Source organism: Manis javanica, chromosome 8 (assembly GCF_040802235.1).
Source record: "Manis javanica isolate MJ-LG chromosome 8, MJ_LKY, whole genome shotgun sequence".
In the NCBI taxonomy this organism is placed as follows: Eukaryota; Metazoa; Chordata; class Mammalia; order Pholidota; family Manidae; genus Manis; species Manis javanica.
In genome coordinates this window covers 119,957,788-119,980,854 of record NC_133163.1, presented here as the reverse complement: position 1 = coordinate 119,980,854, position 23,067 = coordinate 119,957,788, and the positions used below count along the sequence as shown (strand labels likewise).

The 23,067-nt window shown below is 36.5% G+C and overlaps 1 protein-coding gene across 9 annotated transcripts in view; it reads left to right on the top strand.

The window, feature by feature from the left end:
- MYO9A (myosin IXA) overlaps positions 1-23,067 on the top strand; it is a 365,019-nt gene that overhangs the window by 271,464 nt on the left and 70,488 nt on the right. For all 9 annotated transcript variants that reach the window (XM_073212119.1, XM_073212118.1, XM_073212123.1 and 6 more), the window contains 6 exons: positions 5,139-5,251; positions 14,236-14,378; positions 16,854-17,077; positions 17,534-17,650; positions 18,878-19,066; positions 20,260-20,307. In XM_073212119.1, coding sequence (XP_073068220.1) covers positions 5,139-5,251; positions 14,236-14,378; positions 16,854-17,077; positions 17,534-17,650; positions 18,878-19,066; positions 20,260-20,307 — 834 coding nt within the window. The remainder of the gene's footprint in view (positions 1-5,138; positions 5,252-14,235; positions 14,379-16,853; positions 17,078-17,533; positions 17,651-18,877; positions 19,067-20,259; positions 20,308-23,067) is intronic.

The following is a 23,067-nucleotide window of genomic DNA, read 5'->3' as shown; positions in this document are numbered from 1 at the left end:
TTTTGTTGATGCAGTGGATGATGTTGATGGATTTTCTAATATTGTACTATCCTTGCATTCCTGGAAAAAATCCTACGTGATCATGGTGGATGATTGTTTTGATATATTTTTGAATTTGGTTTGTTAATATTTTGTTGAGTGTTTTTGCATCTATGTTCATCAGGGATATTGGCCTATAATTTTCTTTTTTTGTTGTGTTTTTGCCTTGTTTTCGTATTAGTGATGCTGGCCTCATAGAATGAGTTTGGAAGTATTCCCTCTTCTACTTTTTGGAAAACTTTAAGGGGGATGGGTATTAAATCTTCACTAAATCTTTGATAAAATTCACTGGTGAAGCTATCTCGTCCAGAAATTTGTTCATAGGTAGTTTTTTGATTACCAGTTGAATTTCATTGCTGGTAATTGGTCTATTCAGATTTTCTGTTTCTTTCTGTGTCAGCCTTGGAAGGTTGTATTTTTCTAGGAAGTATTTCATTTGTTCTAGGTTATCCAGTTTGTTAGTATATAATTTTTCATAGTATTCTCTCATAATTCTTTGTATTTCTGTGGTGTCAGTAGTGATTTTTCCTTTCTCATTTGTGATTCTGTTTATGTGTGTAGAATCTATATTTTTCTTAAAAAGTCTGTACTAGGGGTTTATCTGTTTTGTTTATTTTCTTGAAGAACCAGCTCTTGCTTTCATTGATTCTTTCTATTGTTTTATTCATCACGATTTTATTTAGTTCTGCTCTAATCTTTGTTATGTCCCTCCTTCCACTGACTTTGGACCTAATTTGTTCTTTTTCTAGTTTTGTTAATTGTGAGTTTAGACTGTTCATATGGGATTATTCTTCTTTTCTGAGGTAGGCCTTTACTGCAATATGCTTTCCTCTTAGCACAGCCTTCGCTGCATCCCACAAATTTTGCAGTTTTGAATTATTGTTGTCATTTGCCTCCATATATTGCTTGATATCTGTTTTTCTTTGGTAATTGATCCATAGATTATTTAGGAGCATGTTGTGAAGCCTCCATGTGTTTGTGGAATTTTTCATTTTCTTTGTGGAATTTATTTCTAGTTTCATACCTTTGTGCTCTGAGAAGCTGGTTGGTACAATTTCAATGTTTTTGAATTTAGTGAGGCTCTTTTTGTGGTCTAGTATATGATCTGTTCTTGAAAATGTTCCAAGTGCACTTGAGAAGAATGTGTATTATGCTGTTTTTGGTGTAGAGTTCTGTAGATGCCTGTTAAGTCCATCTGTTCTAATGTGTTGTTCAGAGGCTCTGTCTCCTTGCTTCTGTTTTGTCTGGTTGATCTGTCCTTTGGAGTGAGTGGAGTGTTGAAGTCTCCTAGAATGAATGCATTGCATTCTATTTCCCCTTTTAATTCAGTTAATATTTGTTTCACATATGTAGGTGCTCCTGTGTTGGGTGCATAGATATTTATAATGGTTATATCTTCTTGGTGGATTGACCCCTTTATCATTATGTAATGTCCTTCTTTGTGTCTTGTGACTTTCTTTGTTTTGATGCCTCTTTTGTCTGATACAAGTACTGCAACTCCTTCATTTTTCTCCCTATTATTTGTATGAAATATCTTTTTCCATTCTTTCACTTTTAGTCTGTGTATGTCTTCGGGTTTGAAGTGAATCTCTTGTAGGCAGCATATACATGGGTCTTGTTTTTTATCCATTCATTGACTCTGTATCTTTTGGTTGGTGCATTCAGACCATTTACATTTAGGGTGATTATTGATAGGTATGTACTTATTGCCATTGCAGGCTTTAGATTCTTGGTTACCAAAGGTGTACGGTTAAGTTCCTTACTATCTAAGAGTCCAACTTAACTCACTTATTATGCTGTTACAAACACAATCTAAAGGTTCTTTTTTTCTCCTCCTTTTTCTTCCTCCTCCATTCTTTATATATTACGTATCATATTCTGTGCTCTTTTTCTATCCCTTGATTGACTTTGGGGGTAGTTGGTTTAATTTTGAATTTTCTTTGTAATTAATTGTTCTACTTTCTTTACAGTGGTTTTATTACCCCTGGTGACAGCTATTAAACCATAGGAACACTTCCATCTATAGCAATCCCACCAAAATACACTGTACCGATGGTTTGTGGGAGGTAAAGTCTCTCAGCTTTTGCTTATCTGGAAATTGTTTAATCCCTCCTTCAAATTTAAATGATAATCTTGCCAGATAAAATATTCTTGGTTCATGGCCCTTTTCTTTCATTGCATTAAATACATCATGCCATTTCCTTTTGGACTGTATGTTTTCTGCTGAGAAGTCTGATGATAGCCTTTGGGTTTTCTTTGTATGTGATCTTATTTCTCTCTCTGGCTGCTTTTAATAGTCTGTCCTTATCCTTGATCTTTACCATTTTAATTATATATCTTGGTGTTTTCTTACTTGGGTCCCTTGTGTTGGGAGATCTGTGCCTCCGCCATGGCCTGAAAGACTATCTTCTTCCCCAGATTGTGGAAGTTTTCAGCAGTTACGTCCTCAAAGACACTTTCTATCCCTTTCTCTCTTTCTTCTTCTTCTGGTACCTCTGTAATATAAATATTGTTCCAGTTGGTTTGGTCACAGTTCTCTCAATATTCTTTCATTCTTAGAGATCCTTTTTTCTCTCTGTGCCTCAGCCTCTTTTATTCCTGTTCTCTGATTTCTATCTCATTTATTGTCTCCTCCACCATATCTAATCTGCTTTTTAAAACTTACATTCTATGTTTCATTTCTGATATTGTATTCCATAATGATTGGATCTCCAACCAGAATTCGTTCCTTAATTCTTGAATATTTTTCTGTACCTCCATGAGCATGTTTATGATTTTTATTTTGAAATCTCGTTCAGAAAGATGCACGAGGTCATTTCCATTTGACTCTTCCTATAGTGTATTTATGATTTTGCTTTGAACCAGGTTCCTTTGACGTTTCATATTGTATGTGGCACCCTCTAGTGCACAGAAGCTCTATTCTCTGGAGCTGCTCATCCCCTGAAGGAATGTTGGGGGTCTCAGGGTAGCAGTGTTGGTGCCTGGGGGGAGGAAAGAGCTGTTTCCTGCTTCCTGGCTGCTATGCCTGTCTCCACTGCCAGAACCAGTGGGCCGAGCACACAGGTATAAGCCTCTATGCTTTGCATTTTTAGCTGCTGTAAGTGGGGCTTCCCTCTGGCTTGCCTAACACCAGGGCAGGGTTTGCTGGTTTATGAGCCTGGTGCGGTCTGGCTGGGAGGAAGGCGCAGCAGGCTGCATATCATGCAGTCGGGCCTTGGCTGGAGCACCTGAAGATTGTCAAAGTTCCCAACCTGGTGGGCAAAGTGCACCCGGAAAATTTTGTTTACCTGCCCTTTCCCCTGAGCAGTAAGCTCTGTGCAATCCTCGCCCCTTTAGCAGCTCTCTCGCTGTTAGGAAGTCTCTCAGACTGCCTGCCTTTCTTTTGTTCCTGAGTAGTCGGATATGGATCCCTGTTTTCCACCAGTGGCTAGAATCTCATTCGCTCCAGGTATTCTGCCTGTCTCAGCTTTCCAACCCCATTATTCTCCAGTGTGCCGTGCATTGTAGGTTTGTGCTTCCAGAGCAGATCTCCAGGGCTTGAGTGTTCAGCAGTCCTAGGCCTCCGCTCCCTCCCCGCTCTGTTTCTCTTCCTCCTGCTGTTAAGCTGTGGTGGAGGAAGGGCTTGTTTTCTGCCAGGCCACAGCTTTGGTACGTTACCCTGTTCCATGAGGTCTATTCTTTTCTCCACGTGTATGCAGTCTGGCGCAGTCCTTTTTCCTGTTGCTCTTTCAGGATTAGTTGTATTAATTATATTTTCGTATTATGTGCGGTTTTAGGAGGAGGCCTCTGTCTCACCTCTCACACCGCCATCCTTCAAGTATTATCTTTAATAATTTCAGATTGTCCTTTTCCTGGTTTTGGGTGTTGTCTAACACAGAAATGTTCATTACTACTCAGCTAAATATTCAGTGCAGACCCTTTCAAGATCTCCAGAGTTATTTTCTTTGTGCATTTCGATCCTCTTTAGTACTCGTCTTTTAGTCTCTAGTCAGGTGGGTCTCTTGGACTTTTACTTTCATCTGTTCAACTTAGTCTGCAGAGGTTCACCTCGATTCCCCCCACTCTCTCACAGCCTTGAAACTATCTCAAGGCCGTAGCTGGGACAGATGGTAGGACTCACTTCCTTTGTTTCCCATCTCTCAGGGATAACTGTCTATCAGTTTGATAACTGCCCTTTCATATGTTTTTGTCTGGATTTTTTATTTTGTTTGGTTTTGATTTTGGTTGTTTTCAAGCAAGAGGATAAAACAGGGCCCTGTTTTTCCATCTTGGCCAGAAGAAGAAGCTTTGTCTTTAAATTTTAACAATTTGAGGGATTTTCTATTTCTGTTAATAAGGCCATATCCAACCAGACCAGAAGACTTAAAAAAAATTAGAGGTATAGAGAAATGATATATTAGGATGTGATTTAGGTAAGTAACAAGAAATTCTCTTCTCTGAACTGGATTGTCTTTAAAGGGGCACATAAACAAATGGAACATGATTTACTGTATGAAATTCAGGTTCTAGTTTGACAGACGTGTAAGTTCGTTATTTTAAGTTAGACTGTGGTGATAACTGTCTCGTTTTTTGGTCCTTTAATTTGTCTTAGCTTCCTTTTTTCTAAGTCTTTTAAATCCTTTTCTGGATAGAATAACTGATAATAGCAAGTTAAGCCATAAAAATAGTTATCACCTTGTAGGGACAAATGAAAGGTCAAATAAAACTATCACCTTGTAGGAAGAAATGAAAGACAATACTTAGCATCCTAGATTTATCAGATACTAGGTCTATTGTCTGTATCTACAGATGGTTTTGACTTTTTTCTTACCTTTCTTTCCACTTAATATTCTTTATGAAATCATCAGGAAACATGAACTTATAGGTCCTATTCAGTATTTTCATTGCCTCAAGTTCTTTTTTCTTCAGATTACTGTAAGAAGTTAATAGAGTTTTTTTAATAGGTTTTTTGTTTCAGTGAATCACTGAATAATATGAATATATTTTTGTGTATTTCTAATAGGTTTAATTCTCAAATAATTCCACAACCTGAATTTTAATTACAGTGGTACAATATAGTTGCTTGGTTTTAATGTCTTTCATATATGTAATTATTACAGACATCACAACGATTTTCTTCAGTTGATGAAGAAGCAAAGCTTCATAAGACTATGTCTCAAGGAGAAATTACAAAGTTGGCAGTGAGACAGAAGGCTTCAGATTCAGATATAAGGTATAAATTATACACTGAGAGTTAATAGGAGTAATAAAATCTTATTTACTAATTGACCATAATTAAATACTGAGCCTCTTTTTAAAAGCATAATTGATAGAGCAGCTGGTTTTGAAATTTATCTATTTTTTCAACAAGTATTAAGTATGTATTGTGTGATAGGCACATAATAGTTCAGATATATATATAATGAACTTTATCTTTCTATATATTTAGCAGTGTGATTTTGGGCAAAGTCTTTAAATCATTACATGACTTGTGATTTTGCTTTGTCATGAAACAAGAGATTAGATCAGTTAAGATTGAAAATATTTTCCAGCTTTGAATTTGGATGCTGTCTGAGCTAAGTGTTTTACAAATGGAACTGTAAAAGACTTTCAGAAAATAATTCTGTTTTTGTTTTTAAGAGGGTATATGGAATTTTTATTTGTCAAGTAAATATCTTTGTCCCTTGTTGTGTTATATAATGTAATTGGAATTGGGCCCTCACTGTACACTTGAAGATCATGCTGAAATTTATCTGGTTTATAACTCTAAATTAAGGACCGCTTCCTCAATGACTGTAGAGAAATAATGCAAGGTCACCCAAATACAGAGCAGATTATACTGGAAATCAAGTTTTGGGATACATGAATTAACCATAGTGGCAGCTGGAGATAGCAGATTTAATATATAAATTTAATTTCTACTTCCTTCTCCAAAACTGCTAAAATGACAAAACCTATATAGGATAAAAAAACAGTAGGAACAGCAAAAGAATAGGAAACAACAATAATAAAACAAAGGAATGCAAAAAGTAAATATGCATATGCAAAATTAAAATATCTTAATAGATAGGAGAAAGCTAAATTCTAACCCAGACAGTTAGAGTTGAGAAAGAAACATCTGATTGATTTCCCCAGTCCTAGAAGAAAACAGATTTATTATCTGGAAAAGATGAAATAGAAGATCTTTACACTTGAGGTTACAAGTTGAGGACTTCCATTTAGAACAGAAGATTTAATGAATATTAACATTACTGAATGTTAAGATTCCCCCAGCTTTTTTCCTCTGCTCAGCTTCCACATTTCACATACCTGCTAAGTAGATGGTCCAAAGAGTCTTTGACTTTTGTCCAACCCTCAAGGAGAAAGACTTAAAGATATTGGTATCAGGGGCTCCTCTCATAAAACCGACCAGTCAGGTAACCCTACAAAGAAAGAAACAACAACTGATTCTGGGAAAAAAGATGGCAGTGTAAGAGGCAAAGCAGGAAATTTCTTCCAAAATCACATAAAACATGAAAATACAGCAAATACAGCTAAACCTGAAAATGACCTGAAGACTGCAGAACAGACTTTCTACATCTGGGGAAGAAAAGACCTCACAGAAAAGGGTAAGGTGGCAAAGCCACAATCTGGCAGGGCCCAAGCCCTCCCTCCACCCCAGCCCGAAGGTGGACAGAAGAGAAGTGGAGCAGGGAGGGAGTAGAAGCCCAGGACTACTGAACACCTGCCCCTGGAGATCTGTTCTGGAATGATGAACCCACATTACATGGTGCTCTGGAGATTAGTGGGGCTGGAAAGCAATGACAGGAAGAACACTTGGAGAGGGTGAGATTCCAGCCACTTGTGAAGAACAGGTATGCACTACCTGAGACAAAAGAAAAATAGGCAGTTTGAAGGACTTCCAGCAGTGAGAGGGGCTCTAGAGGGGCAAAGATTACACTGAACTCTCTGCTCAGGAGAAAGGGCAGGTAGACAACACCTGCCTGGCCCACTCACCTCAGGAGCTTCATATGCTAAATATCCCTGGCTAGCAATGGGGCCCAGAGGCTTATCTCTGTCGTGCTCAGCCAGCCGCTCCTTCCTCCTGGCTGACACGAGTCATGCTCACCTAGTGCCCCCACCCTTGTGGTAGGCCGCTCCAGCGGCTCAGCACCGAGGTTTTGTCTGTACACAGCCCACTTGACCTGGAAGTGAAGGCAAGCATTACAGCCAAGGCAGGAAACCCTCCCAGCTGAGCTCTTTCTTCCTGGCAGGTGCTGGTCCTGTGCACCAGTCACTCCCACCATTGTGGTTGGTCAGAGGGAGAGCAGCTCCTCCCACTGGTAGGTTCAGCAGTGCAGCCCTGAGTATTCTCCCTGCTTGTGTGATCAACTGATGGCCAACACAGCCCTCCTGAAGTCAGATCAGTACAAGAAGGAAAGGTGTCACACCCACTGCGTGCCAACAGCTGGTGCTCCTGCATAGGAAATTGAACTTCTTGGCACTAGAGGGTGCCTCCTACACCAAGCTATTACTCCATAGGAAACAAACAAAAAAAAAAAATGAAGAGGCAGAAGAATTTGGTCCAAACAAAATTGCAAAAAAAACCACACCAGGAAGAGGGTTTAGTGAAACTGAAATCACCAATCTTCTTCATAAAGATTTCAAAGTAAAAGTCATAAACATATTCACAGATTTGCAAAAAAGTATTCAAGGTCTCAGGGAGGACTTCAACACATAGAAGTCCTGAAAAAGAACCACTCAGTTGAAAAATACAGTATCTGAAATGAAACATACAATGGAGGGATTTAAAAGTAGATTAGATGATGTAGAGGAGAAGGTAAATGAAATATAAATCAGAGAACAGGAAAACAAACTGAGGAACAGAGAGAAAAAAGGAGCTCTAGAAATAAAAGAATAATAAGAGCTGTGTGACCAAACCAAACAACAATATTTGCATTATAGGGGTACCAGAAGAAGAGAGAGAAAAGGGATAGGAAGTGTCTGAGGAATAACTGTTGAAAACTTCCCCAGTCTGAGGAAGGAAAAGACACTCAGGTCATGGAAGTACGAAGATCCCACAACAAAAGGAACCCTAGGAAGACAACACCAAGACATAATTACAATGGCAAAGATCAAGGACAAAGAGAGTATGGAAAGCAGCCAGAGAGAGAATAAAGATCAGTATAAAAGGAAAGCCCATAGGGCTATCAGCAGACTTTTCAGCAGTAACCTTACAAGGCCGAAGAGAGTGGCGTGATGTATATAATGTAATGAAACAGAAGGGCCTTCAACCAAGAATACTTTACCTGGCAAGATTATCATTTAAATTTGAAGCAGGGATTAAATGGTTTCCAGATAAGCAAAAGTTGAGGGCATTCACCACCACTAAACCATTCCTACAGGATCTGTTAGAAGGACTGTTCTAGATGGAAGTGCTTCTAAGGCTAAATAGCTGTCGCCAGAGAAAATAAACCCACAGTAAAGGTAGTGGAACAATTAATTAATATGCAAATATGAAATTAAATCAGCTACTCAGAAGGTTAGTCAAAGGGTACAGAAAGAGTGCAGAATATGACGCCTAATACATAAAGTATAGATGAGGAGGAAGAAGGAGAGGGAAAAAAGTAACTTCAGGTTGTGCTTGAAATAGAGTAATCAGTGATTGAAGATAGACTGTTAGATAGTAAGGAAGTTATCCTTGAGCCTTTGATTATTACAAATTTAAAGACTATGATGGCAATAAGTACATAGCTATCGATAATCACCTTAAATGTAAATGTACTGAATGCACCAATCAAAAGACATAGAGTGGCAGAATGGATAGAAAAACAAGACCTATCTATATGGTGCCTACATGAGACTCATTTCAAACCCAAAGACATACATAGACTAAAAGTGAAGGGATGGAAAAAGATATTTCACGCAGATAATAGGGAGAAAAAAGCAGGAGTGGCAGTACTTATATCAGACTAAATAAATTTCAAAACAAAGAAAGTAACGAGAAACAAAGAAGGGCCTTACATAATAATAAAGAGCTCAGTCCATCAAGAGGATATAACCATTATAAATATCTATGCACCCAATATAGGAACACCTAAATATGTGAAAAAAATACTAACAGAATTAAAGGGGGGAGGAGAATGCAATACATTCATTTTAGGAGACTTTATCATACCACTCACACCAATAGACAGATCTGCCAGACAGAAAATAGTAAGGAAACAGAGGCACTGAGCAATATATTAGACCAGATGGACCTAACAGGTATGTAAAAAACATTCCACCCAAAAGCAGCAGGGTACATATTCTCACATGTACATGGGGCATTTCCCAGAATAGACAACACAGTAGTCCATAAAAAGAGCCTCAATACATTCAAAAGATTGAAATTGTACCAACCAGCTTCTCAGACCACAAAGGTATGAAACTAGAAATATGGAGGCTTAACAGCATGCTCCTAAATAATCAGTGGATCAATGACCAAATAAAAACAGAAATCAGGCAATATATGGAGACAAATGAAAACAACAACTCAACAGCCCAAAACCTTTGGGATGCAGCAAAGGCAGTTCTAAGAGGAAAGTACATAGCAATACAGGATTACCTCAAGAAATAAGAACAATCCCAAATGAACAGTCTAAACTCACAATTAAGAAACTGGAGAAAGAAGAACAAATGAGGCCCAAAGTCAATAGAAGGAGGGACATAATAAAGATCACAGCAAAAATAAATAACATTGAGAAAAATAAAACAATAGAATCAATGAAAGCAAGAGCTGGTTCTTTGGGAATCAAAGTAGATCAACCCAAAGTAATCAAAATAGATAAACCTCTAGCCAGACTTATCAAGAAAGAAGGAGAGTATACCCATATAAACAATCAGAAATGAGAAAGGAAAAATCCCTACAGACACCACAGAAATACAAAGAATTATGAGAGAATACTATGAAAAATTATATGCTAACAAATTGGCAACTTAGAAGAAATGGACAACCACTCTGGAAGAGTACAACCTTCCAAGACTGACCCAGGAAGAAACAGAAAATTCTTAACCCTAAGGGCTCCACCAAAAAAACTATTAGTACTAATAACTTTATTCAGCACAGTTGCAGGATACAAAATTAATACACAGAACTCTGTTGCATTCCTATATATTAACAATGAATTATCAGAAAGAGAAATCAGTAAAGGAACTCCATTTATAATTGCATCAAAAAAACCACAGACAGTCATGAGAGAAATTAAAGAGGACACCAATAAATGGAAGTCTATCCCTTGCTCATGGATAGGAAGAATTAAAATTGTTAAAATGGCCATCCTGCTTACAGCAGTCTACATATTCAATTCAATCCCTATTAAAATACCAATAGCATTCTTCAATAAACTAGAACAAATAGTTCTAAAATTCACATGGAATGACAAAAGACCCTGAATAGCCAAGAAAGCCTGAGAAAGAAGAACAAAGCTGAGGGACTTATGCTTCCCAACTTCAAGCTCTTCTGCAAAGCCACAATAATAAAAACAATTTGATACTGGCATGAGAACAGACCCATAAATTAAGTGGAACAGAATAGAGAACCCAGATATAAATCCACACATGTATGGTCAGTTAATATATGATAAGGGAGCCATGAATATACACTGGGGAAAAGATAGCCCCTTCAACAACTAGTGTTGGGAAAACTGGACAACTACATGTAAGAGAATGAAACTCTATTATTGTCTAACTCTGTACACAAAAGTAAACTCAAAGCTGATCAAAGACCTAAACGTAAGTCATGAAACTGTAAAACTCTTAGAAGAAAACATAGGCAAAAACCTTCAGAATATAAATCCGAGCAACTTTTTCCTGAACACATCTCCTCGGACAAGGGATACAAAGTAAAAAATGAACAAATGGGACTACATAAATCTAAAAACTTCTGTACAGCAAAGGACATCATCAAGCAGATCAAAAAGGCATCCTATAGTATTGGAGAATATGTTTGTAACAATTTATCTGACAAGGGGTTATCATCTAGAATATATAAAGAACTCATACATCTCAACATCCAGAAAATAATCTGATTAAAAAATGGTCAGAGAGTCTGAGCAACCACTTCTCCAAAGAAGAAATACAGATGACCAACAGGCACATAAAAAAAATGTTCCTCATTGCTAATCATCAGGGAAATGCAAATTAAAATCACAATGAGATATCATCTCACACCAGTTAGGATTTCCAATATCCAAAAGAGAAGAAACAACAAATGCAAGGAAGTGGAGAAAGGGGAACCCTTTACACTGTTGTTGGGAATTTACGTTGGTTCAGTTGTTGTGGAAAGCAATAATGGAGGTTCCTCAAAAAACTAAAAATAGAAATACCATTTGACTCAGGAATTCCACTCCTAAGAATTTACCTGAGGAAAGCAAGATTCCTGATTCAAAAAGACATATGCACCCCTATGTTTATCACAGCACTATTTGCAATAGCCAGTATATGGAATCAACCCAAGTGTCCATCAATGGATGAATGGATACTGATGTGGTACATATACACAGTGGAATATTATTCAGCTATAAAAAGCACAGAAATCCTCCCATTTGCAACAACATGTATGGAACTAGAGGGTTTTATGCTTAGTGAAATAAGCCAGGCAAAAAAAGACAAATACCAAATGATCCCACTTACATCTGGAGTATAAAAACAAAGAAATGGAATGAACAAAATAGCAGTAGAATCAGACACCGAGAAGAGTCTAGTGGTTACCAAAGGGGAGGAATTAGGGAGGGAGAATGGTACTAAATGGCAGTATAATTCGCAATCACAATACAGGTAGGTCACGGGGAGGCAGTACGGCATGGAGAAGACAACTAGTGATTCTGTAACATCTTACTACTTTGATAGACAGTGACTGCAACAGAGGGGGTGAGAACTTGATAGTATGGGTGAATGTTTTAACTACTGTGTTGTTTATGTGAAACCATTTTAAGATTGTATATCAATGATACTTTAATAAAAAAAAAAGAAAGAAAACAACAGTTTGGAATCCCCATCAATGTACACTAGAGCTTCCAAACAGCACTTTTTTTAAAAAGCCCTACTTTTGACCACCACTCATTTCTAATAATGAAAGAGACTTAAACTAAAGGATATAATACAACTTGGAAGAAATAAGCTGTGTAGTGGAATGAAAATTTGAAGATAGACAAATACAACTATCAGAAAACCTCCTGTGTAAGTAAATATAACTGCATCCGTGGAAACAGTGTATAAAGGTGAAACATTCATAATAAACAGAGCTTTTGAAAATTAAAAATTTGCATAAAGAAACAAGTCAGAAGAATCTGAAAATTGAGAACATATCTCAGAAAGTTGATTAAAAAGAGAAATGGAAGAGACAAGAAAAGATTAAATTAGAGGAGCAGTTTAGGTGATCCAGTGGCCTACTGGTAGGAGCTCTAGAAACAAACAACGAAGTGTAGAGAAGAAAATTATTAATAAAGTAATTAAAATAAATTTCACAGAATTGAAGAACATGAGCTTCTAGTTGGAAAGGGCCTACTGAGTGCCCAAAGCAATGGCTGAAAATAGACCCATACCAAAAGATATGCCGATGTAAAATAGAGATAGAAGGAATCTCCATTATGATGATGAAGGACTTCTTCAAATGATAATTGCATAGCACAGACTGAATAAAAACCACGCCATACTGGGGCAGGTAAGAAGGCCCTGGGGAGAGATTTCTTCAATAATATGAAACTGTTGGAGCTCCTACTGTGTTTGTGCCTGTTGAGAGGAGACACACACAAATAGGGAAATGCTTGGATATACAATGTATGTAGAAAAGTGAGCAAATGTAAAACAAAACACTCATTAACTCTAGAAAAACATAGGTTATGCAGGGAACTATATGCCTTAGTTGTGTATATGACTTACATAATAGAAATAGTGAATATTACTAAAAGAAAATGCTGTATATTGGTCTAACTGAAATTACGATATTATTTTATTGGGGCACAGTTGTGTTTGTGGAGGGTGTAGAACAGGAGTAGTGGAACATGCTTAATCATTATCTATGGGCACTAATATAATAGCAGTATTAAGTATGTTAAATAGTAAAGGAATAAATTAAGTTGATTCAGAGGGTTATCTCTAGAGAGCAGAAGAGGAACTTAGAATGACAAATATGCTGTCATTTGTAATAATCCTTGTAGAACTATTTCTCTATACTATGTGGATGTTTAAATTTAGTAATATGTTTATTTAAATAAAAAAGAACAAAGAGAAAAAGAACATGGGCTTCAAAACCAGATAGATATGACATTGCAGCTCCATCTGCTCTTTGAGCCTCATTTTGGTTATGTTTTGTGAAGTATGGAAAATAATACCTATTTATCTTGATAGTTGTGAATGTTAGGCATATTGTATGTGTGACATTGTGTCTGGCTTCTGGTAGATGCTTAATTTTTTTTTTTCCTGAATAAACATACAGAGGAACAAATAAATCCCATAGTGCAGTGTTAGAATTTGATTTATGGTCAGTAAATGTAAGCTGATGTTATTATCTTAAGGATTCCCTTGATTTATATGATGGGAGAGGGTATATAGCACTAAGAATGAGACAGTATACCATAAAAGGTGAGATTCTTGACCTTGTCACTCACTGGCTGTGTATCCTTGAAAGTGTTAACTAATGTTTACAAAACATTGATAACTCATGAATATAAAATAACAGCATCAAAACCTTTATTGTATAATGGTAAATGTAAAGATTTAAAATTGTATCTACATCATGATTACAGTGATGTAAAAATGGGTATTCTTATGGATAGAGATGGGAAAGAAATTTTAGGAAGTAATCAGTGTATTTTAGAGTGATGGGATATTAGTGATTTCTTTAAATGTATTTTCTTTGTTATTGTCTATATACTAAATACAAGCTGGGAGGAGGGCAAGATGAAAAGATACCAGTTCAGGAATCAGAAAACCTGAGTTGGCATCCTAGTTCCACTGCTTTGTAGCTATTTTATTTTAGAGAATTATTTAACGTCTCTGGGCCAAAATGTAATTTTGTATTAAAAATGAGGAAACTACCTTCCAGTTGAAGTTTAAATGTGAAAATGAAGATTCAGTATGGTTAAACTTAGGTGTGAAAGTTAAATTGAGGAATACACACGAAAGCTTAAAGTGATGTACGACTATTGTCACTGGAATATGCTGATTTCCATTTTTACTTTTATTTTAAAAAAACAGACCTCAGAGAGCAAGGATGAGATTCTGGACCAAAGGGAAACAAGGGGAGAAGAAGACCACCAGAGTGAAACCTGCTGCGCAGTCAGAGAGCTCAGCATTCTTTGCCGCCTCAGATAGGATTCCAGCTCATCCATTTCCAGATGGTAAAAATGGATAAAGGGTGGAGATTGTCTTCATCATTTCCGTTTACTCTTTCTGAAAGTTTGCTATTCTTCTACTATATTTAATGACAATCTTCTTGTCTAGATAGTCTAATGAGATAGGATGAGGATGCTAAGTCCTTCCTTAACTAAAAGATATTATTAATAAAATCACTTTGTGTCTGTAAGAGAAGTTTCAAGGAATGTGGTACAAAATGGTGTAGCAACAACTTCAGGAATGATTGTGGACCTTTGGTTAGTCTCAGGTTTCCTAAAGTGTAAAAATGTGGCCTTTACTTATTCACTTAACAAAATGTATTCATAAAAAGTAGTAACAGCTGCTAATATTTGATGCCTACTACATGCAAGGCACTGTACTAAGCACATTGTATGTATTGATTCAGCTGATTTTCACAACAGTTTTTTGAGAATGGTATGATTTTTATTCTCAATTTATAGATGAGAAAACTGAGGTGCAGGGAAGTTACTTGGTTATACACAAACAAGTAATTGGCAGAGCTGAGATTTGAATCCGGGCAATCTAGCTCCAGAGTCCACATTTCTTAACCACTATGCTATGTATTAAGTACCTACTGTCAGTACCTGGGACTTTATGATGGTAGCTGTTTTAACTTTTGGGGCATCAGTCATAGCACATTTGTAAGTACCCAGCAGTTAGTTCATCTGTTGAGAAAATTTGCCTTCTAAATATCAGAATTACTAATTTCCAAGGATTCTAATAATCCCAGTATTAGTTTACCCCATTTTTTCCAAGCCCTTTGCTCAAGCATGAATGAGAATTGTTAATTACTATGTAAAGATTTTTACTGTATTTTCAACAGCTATATACATAAGAGGTGGGTATGTGGTAATGAGTGAGTGACAGACATACCATTATTGAATAAAATAGAAAGTGGAGGAAACTTATTATTTCTTAAGTAAAGATAAAACAGACCCAGTTACAATAAGCAAACAAAACTCTTATCTAGGATAAGATAAAGAGACAAGGAGGAAAGCTCATCAGGCTTCACATAGGAATGGATGAGTCTGAGCAGAGATACCTGTGTCAGAGCTAAAAATGATAGACATGTAGTTAGAGCCCTGTTTTTGTGTCTTGTGGTTTTGCTCCTTTCAGTTGGCAAACTGATATGGATAATACCAATAACAAGTTAAGGAATACTGTAAGTTCAGCTTGGAAAACTTGGAGATCCTTACTATTATATTACTAAGAAGATCAATTACGTGTATCTGTTTTACAGTAGTCATTCTAAATTTTTCATTTTTCACAGTTGTATTCTTCGTTGCTAATTCCCAGCAAGGAGGTGTAAAGCTCTGTAATTGAAGCATATATTATTAGCATACTTCATTGTGTGTTTGCTTTATAAGGATATGTTTATAAAAATTAGATTGTAACTTTATCTTTGGTTAGAAATCTATCAAGGTAGCCCCTGTTTTTAATGCTAAAATGGAATTATGGACAGTTTATTTAGTAACTTATTTATTATAAGAAAGATTGACTTTGCTAAATGAAATACTTATATATCTAGGTTATATAATGGAATTAAAATCAGTTGAAACCAATTTGAATATACTTGTATCCTGTGTCTTCAAAATTTTTATTCTGGTCTCATATTAGAGATTGGGTTTGTCTCATTTTCTGCCTGAAATGGCGTTTAGCATATAGGAGGCTACTTTTTCTCTTGATTATCAGAATTGGCCATTAGATGAAATGAGGACATACCTTTGGACAGATGATAAATTGAATGAATACATGTGGCGCAACAAAGTCCTACATAGGGCTTTGGCAAACCCAGTGTAGTTCTAGATTAAAGGGACTTACATGGAATCCAACTTCTTTGGTAAACAATCACAAGAGAAAATTTGCTGTGCTTTCTAATATTATATACAAAGCTAATTCAGACAGTTATTTGGGAGATGTATAAGGAAATCCTAAATACTAGAGACCTAAGTAGAAGTGAGCCAGTTGAGTTACCTGGCTGCTTAACAGGTTGCCAGGCTAACACCAGATAAAACACTGAAGTATTTATGGCTTTAGACCCAAATAAAGAAATAATAATTATCTAATTTCACTTTTTTGGGGACTTGTATATAACTGTTCTTTCAAACAGATACAGTAAAGCAATGACTGAGTTAACAGCATTTTTTTTTTCTTTGTTGGGACTGAGGTCTTTGGGATCTAGTCTTCAGTTTTACAAGATATATAGTAAAATAAAGGTTAACTAATATATCATTAGACAAGGATTTTGGTCTTCAGTATCACACTTGGATACATGATAGCATTTCCCATTGAAAAGTGCAATCTGGATTTATTATCCAATTGCCTGAGCTCAAACATCAATGTTACTTTGCTTTTCAGAAATTTTCATATGTTCCTTCAGTGCCTTATTAAAAAAAGGATATGGAGATTTCAATATTATTACTAAATTTTTTTTTTTAATGTTCTGTCTTGAATTGTAGAAATAGCTCAGTATCACTCAACACCTCCTTTGAGCCCAGAATTACCTGGTAGTTGCCGAAAGGAGTTCAAAGAGAACAAAGAGCCTTCTCCGAAGGCAAAGCGTAAGAGAAGCGTGAAGATCAGCAGTGTGGCTTTGGAATCTCTGTACTGGCAGAATGATTCTGTCCAGATCATAGCAAGCGCCAGTGATTTGAAAAGCATGGATGAATTTCTTCTGAAAAAGGTATACTTTGCATGCTAAGTTAGGCCCACTTTGACTTATAAAATACTTGTGTATATGAGGATATGCCCCTCTAGAGATCATGGTTGTACATATTGCAGTAAGTTAGATGTTAGAAGGCCTGTTCTTTACTAAAAAGGTGCAGATAATAGGATGTGCGTAGTTAGATGGGTAGGTAGATGGGACTTAAGATTTAGGCTTTCATGTTGACTTCGATTTTACTGTAACTGTCATATTGGATTCCATAAATAAAGGTGAGACTTGCCATTGCTCACTTTGGGAATGTTTGTCTTGTAGCAGAACTATTGAGTCATACAACAGTAGAAGGCACTCAGAAATCATAGCAGTGGCTTGCAATTTTAGGACAGTCATTGCTGAAAAAAAAGTATGTGTCCATTGTTGCATTCACCTCTTTTCAATTAGTTGACTGTATACAAAAACTATTTCTGTTGCTGCCAGATGAATGACCTAGAAAATGAAGACAGCAAGAAAGACACACTAGTGGATGTTGTATTTAAAAAAGCCCTGAAAGAATTTCGGCAGAATATCTTCAGCTTTTATTCGTCTGCATTGGCGGTAAGTTGGACTGTGTTAGGAGATATCAGTAGTTCAATGTATGAAAAATTCGGCAGTGCTATAGAAGATAGTATAGAGGCCATGTTTAAACAGAGATCTCTTGAGTTCCTTGTTTTTGTTTTAGGGGTAAATAGGGAAAAGCATACAGACCAACCAAGATTAATAGCTTCCTTGAATTTTCTTGACTTTTTTTTTTCCCCTCTTAGGATATTGAATCTTCTTAAGATACTGAATTCGATATTCTGAGTATGATTCTGTTTCAACCCATGGCTCTCTACTGTTTTGACATTTCATAATTCTTTTAGCTGTAGCTCTACCTTCTAATTCTCATGTGTGGAATTATTTTTGCAATTTTTCCCAGTGCAATTAGATCAGTTTATGTTCGCTGATACCTATATATCAATTTATGTCATTTTCAAATTTATCTTATACTTTCATATGGTATTGGTAGTGTTTTAGAAAATTTATTTTTGGTGCTGAAATAGAAAATAATTAATGCTTTGATCTATGGAATCTTTATTGGTATCTGAATTGTCATGTTTATTCTATGAAATAAAAATTCATATTTAATTGGTTTTTCTTTGTTCAATCTCTAATTCATTGTAAAAAGACAAATCAGGAGACCTTTCTTGTGTATCCTCTACTTTTTCTTTCTCAGTGTAAGATTTTTTTTGCCTTTTGAAAACAGAAAAACAGAAAACAGTGTTATTCTGGGCCTGTCACTCTTCTTTAGCAAAATATAGTAAAATAAAGGTTATCTAATGTATCATTAAACAAGGATTTTGGTATTCACTCTTTTAATTTTAGAGTGGAACTATCTAAACAAGGTTCATATTTGGGGAGGTAGATAATTCGTTAAAAGGGATGTGATGTAAATAGTCTTTACTGCTAATTATAGTTAAAAAGCCAGATTTATTGGAGAGATTCTCAGAACTTTCTCAAATTATTATATTGTTTAGCCTTTTAGGTATTTTACTAAAATTTGTCAGGTTTTATTCTGTAGTTATTCCACAGTAGAGTGGGAGTTTACAAATACCACATGACCTCATTAGCATGCCCATTCCAAAGTATTTCAGGATCCTAATTTTTATTTTAAATACTATCTATACAAATTGAGTATATTTGTCTGCTATATTTACATATAAGTGTAAATATAAATATATAAATCTTCTTTATTTAGAGAATCTCTTTATAAAACCATACATTTCTTCTCTTACTGCTTATTAGATAGATGATGGGAAGAGCATACGATATAAAGACCTCTACGCGCTATTTGAACAGATCCTGGAAAAGACCATGAGACTTGAGCAGCGTGATTGGAGTGAATCTCCAGTAAGAGTTTGGGTCAACACTTTTAAAGTGTTTTTAGATGAATACATGAATGAATTCAAGACTTTGGATTGTATACCCATAAAGGTAATATGATCTCCTTTGATTTCTAAAAGAATTCAATTATGAATTCTTCTTAAGAGTCTATTTGGAACATCTGGTATTTGAGAAAAACATTATAGGAACAAGTCAACTTAGCAGTACTTTAGACCCAACAGCTCCATTCTGTCATATTATTCATTAGACATATTATCTAAACCTGTGCAGTTGCTTTGGTAGAGGTCGGTGCATGAATTTCCTTTTGAAAACCAGCAATTACAGATGTGATTCATTGTATCATCTATAGGCCTTCATATAATGACCTACAATTGTATTTCTCTGTGAGTTAGGTTTTAGGAAAATATGTTTCTGGAAATTTATATGATAGTAATAATAACCTTTATTTATTGAGTGCTAGGAATTGTACTAGGTATTTGATATTTAATTCTTGCTTCAGCCTTATTAAATAACTTTTATATAATCCATACTACAGAAGAGACAGCAGGATTAGATATCAATATGTTTACTTTCAGTACCCCATTTGAAATACTATGCATGAAATTATTAGGTATCATGATACTACTAATTAATTAATACTTTTTTCATTAAGTCCCTTTTTATTTTCAGTTATTCTGGTTTATATGTGTTTAGATTTATTAACCTTCTAAATAATTTTTGAAGTAGTCAAACTTAATTAAATCCTTGAAAGGTCTTCTGTTCTAGATCTGTATTCTATAGATCTAAGGTTTTTATATTATGCATAAGATTCTTTATACTGCCTTTGTTTATAACTTCAAAAGGTTAGGTTTGGACTGTTCTATACTGTGGCTGTTAGGAAATGTTGTATGTAAAAGAGCTTTTCCATGTCCCAAATGATAATCTTTATATTTAGCTCTGGGATGGAGTATTTTTTAAAGCCAAAATATGGAAAGTGCAACCTTTAAAATTAATAATGATTTAATTAATAATTAAAATAATCATTTACATTAATATGGCATGGCTTCTGGATGAAACTGAGGTTTAAAACGACAATCTCTAAATTATCTTTCTGTTCTGTTGCTTTTGTGGCACTGTGTTTTACTGAACTTAAAATTTTCTCACATTTGCTTACTAGCACTTCATATTTCCTCTTGAAGAATAAAGACCTGCTTACTCTACTACCTGTTGAGCAAAATCTCAGTATTTGCAAAGAAAAAATTATGTTAGTCTTTGTCACAATTTCTGTATTTCTCTCCCACCAGGTGCCAAAAACAGAAAGAAAGAAAAGAAGAAAAAAAGAAACTGATTTAGTAAGTTATGATCTATTTTTTATGTTGAACAAGATGATTTTTAGACCAGCAGTCTCAAGTATATCATACTGTATTTCTGTGAATATATTTAAGGAATATGTTTATCTGATACCTAATCTTTATGCCTTTACAAAAATTTAAAAGGACAGCTGTATCTTGAATTCTATGACTTGACTTGTTATCAATGGTGGCATTCTAAAATGGCAGAAAACTGAAAATACTCATGAAAGGTACAAATATGGGCCCTTTTCAGGAATGATAGGGGAAGAGGAGACTTTTAGGAGCTTTCACTCCCTTCTAAAGAAAATGAGGACTATAAAAATGATGGTGGAGTAAGAAGGCAATGCAGAAACCTCCTTCAATGTACATAACCAAAGAAGCACCTACAGCAAATATAACTAACCCTAAAAATTACCTGAAGACTGCAGAACAGACCGTCTATACCTGCTGAAGCAGAGATGACCACCTTGAGAATGGTAAAGTGACAGAGCTGTGATCAGTCAGGACCGAAGCCCTTTTCCCATTCCATCCCATAAGCAGAAGGGAGAAGAACAGAGCATGGAGGGAATAGGCACTCAGGAATCCTGCCTACTGGCCCTGGAGATCTGCTCTGGGAACGCAAGTCTACATTGCATCAGGCTTTGGTGATAGCAGGGCTGGACACAAGGAAGAAATGGAATGCTGGGGGAGGCTGAGACTCCTGCCACTTGTGGAAGACTGAAATGCTCTGGTGGTCCCACTGAGACACAGCACAGAGGTGGCAGTTTGAAAGATTTAGCAGTAGTAAGAAGTGTGCCAGAGGGGACAGAGTCAGAGAGAACTCTCTCTGGAGGAGAAAGGACAGGTGGATGACACTTCCCCAGACCTCCATCATCTCCACTGGTTGGGCACTCATGGGAGCCAGCTCCAAATGATCCCATCTCCCTTGCTGGCACCTAGCCCCATGGCAGTGCTTACCTGTGCACCTGCCTGGCCCACTGGACCCAGCAGCTGTCTGCTTTTCCTGACTGGCAGGTGGAAGGAAGATATTTTCCAGACTTTCTTGGCCCTTCTTCAGCCCAACTACTGGGGCATTTGCAGGAGCCAGCTCTATAAATTCTCCAGCTCCCTCACCAGTGGCTCAGACCCTTGACTGCTCCCCTGCACACCAGCACCCCCAGCCTGCCTGGCCCAGCAGCAGCTGCCATTGCTGAACAGCATGCAGAGGGTGGCCCCACCAACAGCGAATCCCAGCAGAAGTATCTCATGACACACAAAGGGCACACACAGGTGAGCTGTCAGCCTCTGCTAACAGAGATCAGCCACCGCCAGCATATAGGCAGAAAGATGGTCCCACCCACAGTGCACCAACACCAGCTGCAGCTCTACCACAAAGGAGAAACAGACATTGGTAGCAGAGTTTTGAGCTTCTGGATACCACAGGATGCCTACTTCATAAAGCCGTTACTTTCTATATAATACAAAGGAAGAAACATAGAAATCCAGAAAAATAAAGCAGAGGAATATATTCCAAAAGAAGAATCAGTAAGACATTAGAAGAAGGGTTAAATGAAATGTAGATCACTAATATTCTTGAAAAAGATTTCAAAGTAACAGTCATAAAGATGCTCTCTGACCTGGGGAGAAGAATTGATGATCTCAATTGAAGTGAGAACTTTAACAAAGAGATTCTTGAAAAATATTTCAAGGTAACAGTCATAAAGATGCTCACTGACCTGGGGAGAAGAATTGATGATCTCAATTGAAGTGAGAACTTTAACAAAGAGATTCTTGAAAAATATTTCAAGGTAACAGTCATAAAGATGCTCACTGACCTGGGGAGAAGAATTGATGATCTCAATTAAGTGAGAACTTCAACAAAGAGAAAATTTGAGAAAGAGTCACTCAGCTGAACAACACAATAACAAAAATGAAAAATACCATTGATTGAATGCATAGTAGACTGCTGGAAGTAGGGGAGAGAATCAGTGTGATGGAAGTTAAAGATCAGGAAAGTAACCAAGCTGAGGAAGAGAGAGAACAATTTCTAAAAATGAGAAGATGCGAAGAGAGCTGTGTGGTAACCCCAAATGAAATAATATTTGCATAGTAGGGGTCCTAAAAGGAGAAGAGAGAGACAAAGAAGTAGAAAGTCTCTTTGATGAAGTAATAGCTGAAAACTTCCCCAATCTGGGGAAGCAAATAGAGACCCAGGTTCATTCCAGGTCTCTGGAAGCTCAGAGAGTCCCTAACAAAAGGAACCCCAGGAAGATAACACCAAGACATTAAATAATTAAAATAACAAAGATTAAGATAAAGAGTGGGTATTGAAGCAGCTAGAGAGAGGCAAAGAATTACTTGTAAGGGAAACTCCATAAGGCTATCAGCAGATTTCTTAGCAGAAACTTTACAGGCCAGAAGGGAGTGGCATGAAATACTTAATATATTGAAAGGAAAGAACCTACAACCAACAATCCCCTACCCAGTAAGGTTATCATTCAGAATTGACGGGGCAATGCTGGAGTCCAGCTCCAACCAGGGTGGGAACCACAAAGGAAAGGACAGCGTCGGTGAATGAGGAGACGAGACTCAGAGTCAGCATGAAGTATCTCCTGACATCAAGTGGCAGGGTGTTTATTTTTATATCTTTTATGTTTTACATAATTTTAAACATTTTCTTTGATCATGGATGATACAATGTTTTTTCCCTTCAGTTTTTGTATAATTCTGGCTCATTACAGATGTTATCATTTCTTTGAACAGCTTCCTTGTAATGTTTAA